The sequence below is a fragment of the Chaetodon auriga genome, chromosome 9, assembly GCF_051107435.1.
Source record: "Chaetodon auriga isolate fChaAug3 chromosome 9, fChaAug3.hap1, whole genome shotgun sequence".
NCBI lineage: Eukaryota > Metazoa > Chordata > Actinopteri > Chaetodontiformes > Chaetodontidae > Chaetodon > Chaetodon auriga.
Genome location: NC_135082.1, coordinates 22,153,185 through 22,162,590, shown reverse-complemented (window position 1 = coordinate 22,162,590; position 9,406 = coordinate 22,153,185). Strand labels below are relative to the sequence as shown.

The 9,406-nt window shown below is 43.5% G+C and overlaps 2 protein-coding genes across 4 annotated transcripts; both read right to left on the bottom strand.

Moving 5' to 3' along the window:
* Window positions 1-581: 581 nt before the first annotated feature.
* LOC143326037 (heterogeneous nuclear ribonucleoprotein A0-like) lies at window positions 582-2,202 on the bottom strand. Its single transcript, XM_076739499.1, has one exon. The coding sequence runs from the start codon at window positions 2,135-2,137 to the stop codon at window positions 1,223-1,225; it is 915 nt and encodes a 304-aa protein (XP_076595614.1). The 5' UTR covers window positions 2,138-2,202; the 3' UTR covers window positions 582-1,222.
* A 1,610-nt stretch (window positions 2,203-3,812) lies between these two features.
* LOC143326038 (heterogeneous nuclear ribonucleoprotein A0-like) lies at window positions 3,813-9,178 on the bottom strand. 3 transcript variants are annotated; one of them, XM_076739503.1, is made up of 3 exons: window positions 6,940-9,178; window positions 5,454-5,554; window positions 3,813-4,796 (listed from the first exon to the last, which is right to left on the bottom strand). In XM_076739503.1, the coding sequence occupies exon 1, from the start codon at window positions 8,001-8,003 to the stop codon at window positions 7,113-7,115; it is 891 nt and encodes a 296-aa protein (XP_076595618.1). In that variant the 5' UTR covers window positions 8,004-9,178; the 3' UTR covers window positions 3,813-4,796; window positions 5,454-5,554; window positions 6,940-7,112. The 3 variants fall into 3 exon arrangements, with proteins under 3 accessions (XP_076595618.1, XP_076595617.1, XP_076595615.1); XM_076739502.1 differs by having other exon boundaries at window positions 3,813-3,913; XM_076739500.1 differs by having other exon boundaries at window positions 3,813-5,554.
* Window positions 9,179-9,406: the final 228 nt, after the last annotated feature.

Sequence of the window (9,406 nt, the reverse complement as noted above, 5' to 3'; positions counted from 1 at the left end):
ACAAAAGAAAAGTGTGTGTGTGACAAATCTCGAACCTTTATTTCATTCATTCATTCAGAGAGACATCCCAACAAACATAAGTCCAAAAGAGTAACTGCAGTTTTCACTGGATCCCCTTCAAGAATAGTGTAGTTTAACCTTTGTGTGTGTGTGTGTGTGTGTGTGTTTATAAAGCTAACTATTGCATTTCCTGGGAAAAGGGGAAATTTCCAACTTTTAGCTGAAACCTGCATATTCTAAGGTTTAAGACATTAATTACAACGTCCGGATTGCCTTAAAAAACCTAACTGGGCACCAGTGAATTTAACTGGACTTCAAATGTAAAAATAGTATTTTTTCCAATTAGTTCATCGCATCTAAATTGCCATACAAATGATGCTCATATTCACTGCAGCTGTAGTGCACACCACCAGACTCTTTCCCGGTAGAAAATGGCCGATGTAACTGGAAAAGCAGGAATTTACACGCAATGCTCCCTCCTGCTGGCAGCTTGATGAACTGGATTTTCAAGGTTGTAAATGGATACAAGGAGGCAGGTGAAATGTGACCTTACGTGATTTGAATTAAGACTGCGAGATAAGGATTTTCAAAACATTAAAAACTTTAATATCAGCAGAATAAACATAGGGGTGAACCGAACACATGGATTTCAAACAGTTTTAATCTAAACAAAAGCCTGTAATGGGACGGGTGGAAAAAGTATTTTACATGTGACAAAACAGTCCAGGTCTAAAATAATAAAACAAAAAAAAAAAAAAGAAAAAATGTCACGTGCGTTTAAGATCAAGAAACTCAAGCAATCGAGTCCCAAAGCTGCCCGACACTGCCACCAACTTCACTTAAAACCCTGAGTTCATGATGCAAAAATAACAGTTTTGCAAGACAAACAAAGTCAATTCTGAGTTGAGAAGCAGTGACTGACATTGAATACGGCTTTACAAATGGTTCAAAACAAGTCTGACCCCGAAATAACAAAAGTACAATTCAATAATTCACCGCTCTTAGTAGTAAAGTACAGAATGTGTGGAATAAGGGACAGATGGGGTCCGGGGGAGCCAGGATCCAGAGGACAGTCTCATTCATTCTTGTGGGTGACGGGCACTGCTCTGACCCCTCACCCCAACTGGGCTTTGTGTTATAAATGTGTGTGTGCGCGCATGTAAATTCAAGTTCACTGTAATCACAATTTTCCCCATGAACATCTCAAAACTTGGTGGAGCCACTAATAGCCACCGCTATATCCGCCACCCCTGCCGTATCCACCGCCGCCTCCGCCGCCGCCGCCTCTGTTGTAAGGAGCCCCGCTCCTGTAGGAATAGTTGCCCCCCTTCATTGCACCATAACTGGAGTGCTGGTGTCCGTAGCCGTCCCCAAAGTCACCATTACTGTATCCACCCCCCATCTGGCTATCGTAGTCGTCGTATCCCCCATATCCACCGTATCCTCCTCCGCCGCCGTTGTAACCCCCGCCATAGCCGTAGCCGCCTCCGTAACTGCCTCCGTAATTGCCGCCGTAGCCTCCTCCGTAGCCGCCGCCTCCTCTTCCGCCGCCATAGCTATGCATCCCTCTTCCTCGACCCCGTCCTCCTCGGCCACCCGTAGACATCTCCTGCTTGGTCAGAGCTTTCTTCACTTCCACCTTGTTCCCGTTGATGGTGTGGTATTTGGTCAGCACCGCTTTGGTGGCGGAGTCGGTGTCCTCGAAGAAGACAAAGCCGAAGCCTCGCTTCCTGCCCGTCTGCTTGTCAGAGATGATCTCGGCTTTCTCCACCACACCGAACTGGGAGAAGTACTCGATCAGGTTGTCCTCCTCGATGTGGTCTTTCACGCCGCCGACGAAAATTTTCTTTACATTGGCGAGGATATCTGGGTTGTTAGCATCCTCTCGTGATATGGCCCTTTTCAATTCCACGTTGTGGCCTTCGACGACATGTGGGTTAGCCGCCATTGCTGCGTCGGCCTCCTCCGGTGTAGAGTAGGTGATGAAGCCGAAACAGCGGGACCGATTGAATTGCTGGTTTCTGACCACAACGCAGTCGTCGAGCGTCCCGTACTGTTCAAAATACTTGCGTACTCCATCTTCTTTGGTCTCCACATTTAGCCCACCGACAAAAAGCTTGGTCAGTTTAGTAGACATGATCGAATTTCTTCCACGGACCGCAGGCAGTCCGTCCTTCTTCTTCAATGAACAACGTCAGGGCGGGCTGTTTGACTCACTTGCCTTCGTAAGACGTAGTTATCCCTGATTGGTCAATTTGATTCACGTTGCTGTTGCCTTAAAGTTGCGTCGGAAATTTTAATTTCAAATGCTGAGGAGAAAGGGAAGCGTGAAATTCGACCTTTGTAGTCGTTGGTTTTATTCTATTGCAGTACAAACGTACATCAATAAAGATATGACCCGATTACTCCCCTTATCTTGTATTATTGTTGCTTCGGTACAATCACCCATACAACTACACGGCATAGAGAATGACCATCGAAATACAACAGCCATGAGGCCTTGGACTTTGTAAAGTCCTCATTTTCTTCTAATACACCAGAAATCGGCATTTCACGAGATTGGGATTTTGAACAGAATTACAGGTCACTACAGTTTAGACCAAGATTCAATAACATTTCGAAAGAAGCGGTTTTTAAACATTAACCTCTTAAAAAAAAAAAACAAAACAGGTGCTTCAACTTTAACATAATGTCCTCTAGCTAAATATTTATAGACTTAAAATGGGGGAGTGGGTCACTCTGGTCTTGCACCCGTTGCAAGAATCCAAAACCAACATCAAATTACGCCTAGCACAGTTTGGTTGCTTTGATAGCCTATACAGTTGTTTCATATATGCTATTCTGTGGCTGTATGACGGATTAGTGCTCTCAGATCTCTGCTTAGAAGTTGTAACACGCAGTTATTTTCATGTTCAAACAACAGCTAAATAATCATGCTTTAGGAGGTCGAGTTAATCTATATAACAACAACAAAAGACACCTGAGGAGGATCCGTCCTCCAGGACGGACCAACAAAATGTTCACAGTGCTTCAGTGTTAGACTGAGGTCGTCTACCTATTATCACTTCAGAGAACTGCTCCAACTGCGAATTACGCATAATTATTATTTTTAATATACTGATAAAGTGCTGACCCACTTAGGTCTACAAAAAGACATACATCTCGTGGGTTTAGGTCAGCTGAAATCAGACTTTTCTCAGTAAACGAAACTTATCTCCATCCCACAGGCTGCTGAAAAGGTGCTTCTGCAGCCTGGTTCAGGGCATTCACGCATGTTTCAACTCGCCCTCGTCCTCATAGCTTTTACTGGGGGGCTTCTTGTCACCAAGAAAGCTGCAGTGTCGTTTTTTCTCGTCATCTGTTTTATATTTAGCACTAGATCCTGCACTCACCTCCTCTTTGACGTGGATGCAAACAATGCAGGATTTCACATCTGCTTTGAAAATGTTTTAGGAGTAATGCACTCAACACATCTGACCTCGAGGAGGCACACCTTTAAAACCGCCACAATACGTGTGCAGTGCACATCAAGATTCAGAAACCACGGAGGCTGTAAATGGGAGACACAGGTAGAGGTGACATTTGAAGAGGACAAGCGTTACAGTAGTCCAAAGACTTGAAAACGTACTCAGATCAGATTTTGTGTGACTCCAACATGTTTGTATCTTTGGCTTCACCACCTCTGCAAAACGTACATCCAACACTGTGACCCTCCGTTCACACCCTTATTTCTGACCCCTTCGTGACAGGTATCACCAGAGGACAGATGAAACCAAACTATCCTCAGTGTAAAAAAGTAACATAACAATTCACTTGGTGTATAAAAATATGTAATTTATTGTAGAGTCATAAAAAGCACGGCCAACACAACAGATGTTTCCTTTTCCTACAGGATGGCCAGAAATCTTCCATCCTAAAAAAGTAAGAGAACAAAAGTAAAACTCTTTCACTTTCATCAGCCATCATGGTCACTCATGATCATGACCCATCATGATTGATGATTTTTCAACGATCCTTGCTGCTCAGTTGGCGGCACAATTTTAAGTTGCTAATAAAAACCCACAGATCTAAAAACACACACCTCACCAACAGGTGCATTCAATTTTATGTACTGAGCAACATTCTGACCAGTTGACTCAAAGACCTAAAATCAATAACAAAAACACAACATAGACTTGAATATTTGGCTCTTGCATACGCATTCTGGTCTGCCACTGAGCTTTTAACTTGGAAAAAAAAAATGTAATTGTTATTAAAAAAAACCCCACAAGGTCAAGGACAAGGTCTTTATTCGAGCCTTCAGAGCCTGTTCAAAGAATCTACAGATAAATTTCTTCTTGCATTAACTTGAGTCATATGACCAACCTCTTAACTTACATGATATTCTGTGACACCTCACGGTGCCTTCAAATGCAGAAGTGCATTGTAATGAAGGGCAAAGTCATCCTCAGATCAACACAATAGTTCAGTATTGTGATGCATCAGTCATAGTTCATCTATAGGCATTGTGAACCAAGCTCCATAGAGGTTCATGTAGACTGAAACTGCAATAATGAGTTTAACAGGACAACAGCTTACCCTGTTTCCATCGAGGTTAATGGTAAAATAACAGGAAGTACATAATGCAAAGTCCAAAAGTGTTGTACAAAAAATTTGCCAGCTTAATATCACAGGAGCCCTGCAGGTGCTGGATATGTCGGCACCCTGTGACTTGCACACCAGTGCTTGTACTTCCTGATTACACTGGTGTAAGAGGCATGGTGCTGCTCTCCATCACTGTTCCTTGTCTTGAAAGTCTGCAGACAACACTCAGTATAAGTATACATCAGGTGGTCCTAGGAGGTCTACACTCACGTATACACCCAAGAATGTTTATCTCCACCGGTTTTATTTCAGGTATCGCTTAAGTGGAAAAAATACAGCCATATTGTGACCAACCTCACACACAGCCTCATGTTTGTCGAATTTATATATATAAAAAACTCTGCTATAAACTATAAAAAACACAAGACAAACATTATAATCATAAATATTTATTATATTTTGAAACCCACGGTGCCCAAAGTGCACACTCTTTCTCCCAGGTTATCAGCACTTGAGCCACTGGTCTAAAAATAAATGTGTGAGATCCTGAGACTTATTAGGACTCATGTCCACACCAAGACTTTAACCTGTCATCAGGTTGTTACCTGAGGCAATGCTTCATTTTTAAGCGGCAAACAAGAGCGTTGTTGAGTGTTTGGTCTCAAACCACAGGTACACCGTTGGCATTCAGTGCTGGTCATTGGGAAAAGAGCACTTGCGATTGCACTGAAGGCACTGTGTTATCAAAATTCTCCCAAACTTTCAAACCCACCAAATCTACATCAAACCTGTTCAGGTTAAAACCATGTTTGACTCTTGCGAGTGCATTTAGACCACACTGGGGAATCCTTTGTGAAAACTGACTTCACCTGAGGGGGAGAAGGCACAACCACTCTCCGGTCCCCCCGATGGCGTGAAGACGCACACCCCATCGTGCTCAGGGTGATGTTACCCAGGTTACCGTAGCAACCTGGAGGAGATGGGAGAGAAACAGAGTGAGAAACTGGACAGAACAAAGTTTTCTGGGTGAGACACCAATTTACTTGTTCCGGTATTTAATGGTGGAACAAAAATTTGGGCCCCCATTCCACCCACTTAAAGTTCATTAAAGACCAAATTAAGTAACCACCCCCCCTATTTTTATTTAAGATTAGCTACATAAGACGCATTGAACTATGAATAAAGTGTCAGTTAAGTTGTTTAAGATTAAATAATGGCACACTTGTGCACCATCTCATGAAGAAATCTTATAACATGGTTGACCAACACAGAGTGAAGACAGGTTGATTTACATACCTAGTTTGCTGGATGTGGATATCCTAAAGAGATATTTCAGACTCCTATCACAATCGACCCCAGGTAATCAACAGGGTCCTGATGTAGCCTAAAACAAACTGCTACGGCTATTTTGGCTGGGATAGCCTACTGGAATACGAGTAAGAACACCTAAATGTAGGAATAATCAAAGATAAATATCAGAGCCCTCATGTCCACATAATTATATGTATTCAAATATGTAAAAAGAAAAGATATATAATGTTAGCAATGTCTAAAAACCACATAATTTTACAACAAGGTCAAACCCTACATGCCTACATGCATTGGCTGTGGGTAGACTACAACCATTTCTGTAACCATTTCACCCACCTGTGAGTGTAAGGGCATATACTGTGGGAAAGATGCCATGTAACTAAAGATCGACAAGGTGATGTCACTTATAAAACCTGTGGATGAACTTGAGGAAGCCTGGTTAAATAAGTAAAATAACTAAGCTAAGTGGTATAACGTTTTATTTAAAATGAACATACATAAGCATACCAAGGTGGTTTAACAGTAGGTTTTGTTCTCCAGACATGAAAGTATACAATATACATTAGATATTGCTACAGGTATGAAAAATGAACAATATTTAGAAACTATTACTATGCGTGAGGAGAGTTTGAGTACAATGCTGGGAAGGAAACAAGGAAACTGGATCCTGCAGTATCACGTTTCGCCTTGGCTGAATGACCCAAGTAAATAATTATACAAAATTGATGTTTCAGACAGCTATGAAATCCAAAAAAACCACAAAACATGCTTTCTCATCCTCATACATGAAATCACACTAATTTTACTCCAGAAAACAAAATCTAATTGCTTAAATGGGTAATCAGGATAATCAGAAAACAATCCTACATCGAGATTGGACCGAGTGAACGCAAATAAAAAATACTCTGAACGACAACTACACGCCCTCAGCGTGGGTACATAAAAAGGGACCACTGTGGTTTTATTCTTCATTTTTTTTTACGTGTCCTAGTTGAACAACAGCTGTTCGTTATAATCAGGTTTTCTGGGAAGTGACCTTCCTACCTGTTTGGGTTTTTGAGGTCTTCATTATGATTAGGGGGGTCTCTGTCCGTATCTCTGCCGTTGTTGGGTTTCACGGCAGACGGCCCATTACTGACTGAGTTGAGCGTCCAAATCCCGTCTGGAGGTAATCTATGGCGGGGGTGGGGTGATTTTTCCATTGCGCAGTCTCTCACTTAGTAGCCGCCACCGTAGCCCCCCCTTGGGTAGCCGCCACCGCCGCCGCCTCTGGTGTAAGGCGCAGCGCTCCTTTGGAAGGGCGGCCCTTTCATGGGACCGTAAGCAGAAGAGTGCTGGCCGTAGCCGCTGCCGAACTCATTGTAGCCGTTTCCACCTCCGTAGCCACTTCCCTGGTCTCCGTAGCCACCCCCATATGGTCCGCCATACCCTCCGTAGCTGCCACAGTTGTAGCCTCCGCCATTTCCGTAGTTGTAGTTTCCGCCGTAGTCCCTGCTGCCGTAGCCATTTTGATTCCCCCTTCCGCCTCTACCCGGTCTGCCTCTCGGCGCCATACCGGTTCTGTTGGCCGCTTGCATCTCCTGCTTGGTCAGGGCCTTCTTGACCTCAACTTTGTGTCCGTTGACTGTGTGGAACTTCACCACAACCGCCTTGTCGGCTGCGTCGTGATCGGTGAAGTAAACAAAGCCGAACCCCCTCTTCTTTCCACTGTCCTTCTCGGAGATGACTTCGGCCTTCTCAATTTGACCGTACTGGGAGAAGTATTCAGTAAGATGCTCATCTTCAATGTCGTCTTTCAGGCCTCCAACGAAGATTTTCTTCACTTTTGCGAGGGCCTCTGGCTTGTTCGCGTCCTCTCTTGCCACGGCCCGCTTCACCTCGACCGCGTTGCCGTCGACGGTGTGCGGCCTGGCCGCCATTGCTGCGTCGGCCTCCTCTGGTGTCGAGTAGGTTACAAAGCCGAAACAGCGGGACCGCTGCAGCTGCTTGTTCACAACGACAACGCAGTCGGTAAGCGTACCGTACTGCTCGAAATGCTTGCGCAGGCCATCGTCGTCGGTGTCCACGTTTAGTCCACCGACGAAAAGTTTACAAAGCTGGTCAGACATGTTTCTGAAGAGCGATGAGTTGAGGCTTTACAACTTCAACAATACGCTAATCTCAAGATGGTGGAGGGGGAAGAACGCGGCGGTATTTATAGAGAACGCGCTGTGACGACAGACTAGCTTGAAACGTTGGAACGCCTCTTCCGGTCCACTATTGTGTCTTTTTACGCACAAAAGATAGTCGTTTTTCGTCTTAAACATGTGAATGAATGCAACAGTATAGTTACGGCATGAAAAAAAAACGTCTTTGTGTTACGATGCGCAGTATCGACCCGTCCAGAGCTGTCCCCGCCTCTCGCCATATGTCCGCTCGGATCGGCTCTAGGCCCGCGGCCCTCCAAAGGATGAGCGCTGACGGAGAAAGGACAGATGGATGCTCGGGGAACCTTTCTTTGTTGCGTCACATGGTATCAAAATGCATCGATTAAAAGCAGTTTTGATGTGTGTACATGAGGCGAAAAATGGAAATAAAAGCTACATGTTGGAGTAGGAAGAGCAGAAACTTTCTTTGGTCGTACTCATACTGAATTTGTCTGATTTGTCCTGATATGAATAAAATGCTCTGAATAGACTCAGGATGAACAGATGGATTTAAAACAAAAACACATTCTCAACATACATGCCATTAGAGGACTGGATTAAAATGTTTCAGTTACACAATTCAATTGATTAAAAGTTTATGTGGTGAGGTAAGGGGCGATACCAGTGGTCGAATCAAACGTCCATTTTCATGTAAGAACACACAGAAAAGCCTCACTGGTGGCACGTTTGTTGTCTTTGGAGCAAATCTTCATTGCATCATGAAATCAGCGTTTACTTTTACAAACTAAGAGTAGAAACAGACCACAAATCCAACTGCTCGAGCTAATCTAGTCAAATTTGCCTAGTTTGTGTCTTGTTCATATGTTTCCATGCTACAGATCAGTGATCCAACACTACAGTGTAGCACCAGATGTAAGCATGCTTTTCACTGTTCACCAAAACACACTGAATACTGACCTCCTCAGACCATGGAGATGTAGTTTCAGGTAAAAGACACGACATTTGGTTGTATTTCCATGTCAACAGATTTGCAATTGAGTCTTTAACTTCGTCGTACCTACCGGAGCTCAGTGTCATGCTGATTTCAGAGCAAAGCAGACATTGAAAATAAAGAAACACTGAAATCAAAGTTCACTGAAATCTTTATGAGGCATATTGCTCATGAAACAATCCCTTCATCTATTCTACCAGCACAAACACACAGGACAGTCTGTGTCTTTACAGATACAGTTCCACATCATTTATGGACACAAATGAGGCAACTTTTGGTTTGTCAATAAACAACAAATGGAAGAAGTGATTGATCATGTTGAACAGAAAACTGCATTCTTGAATTGTTTGGAATTTTTCACAATTTGAGGGTT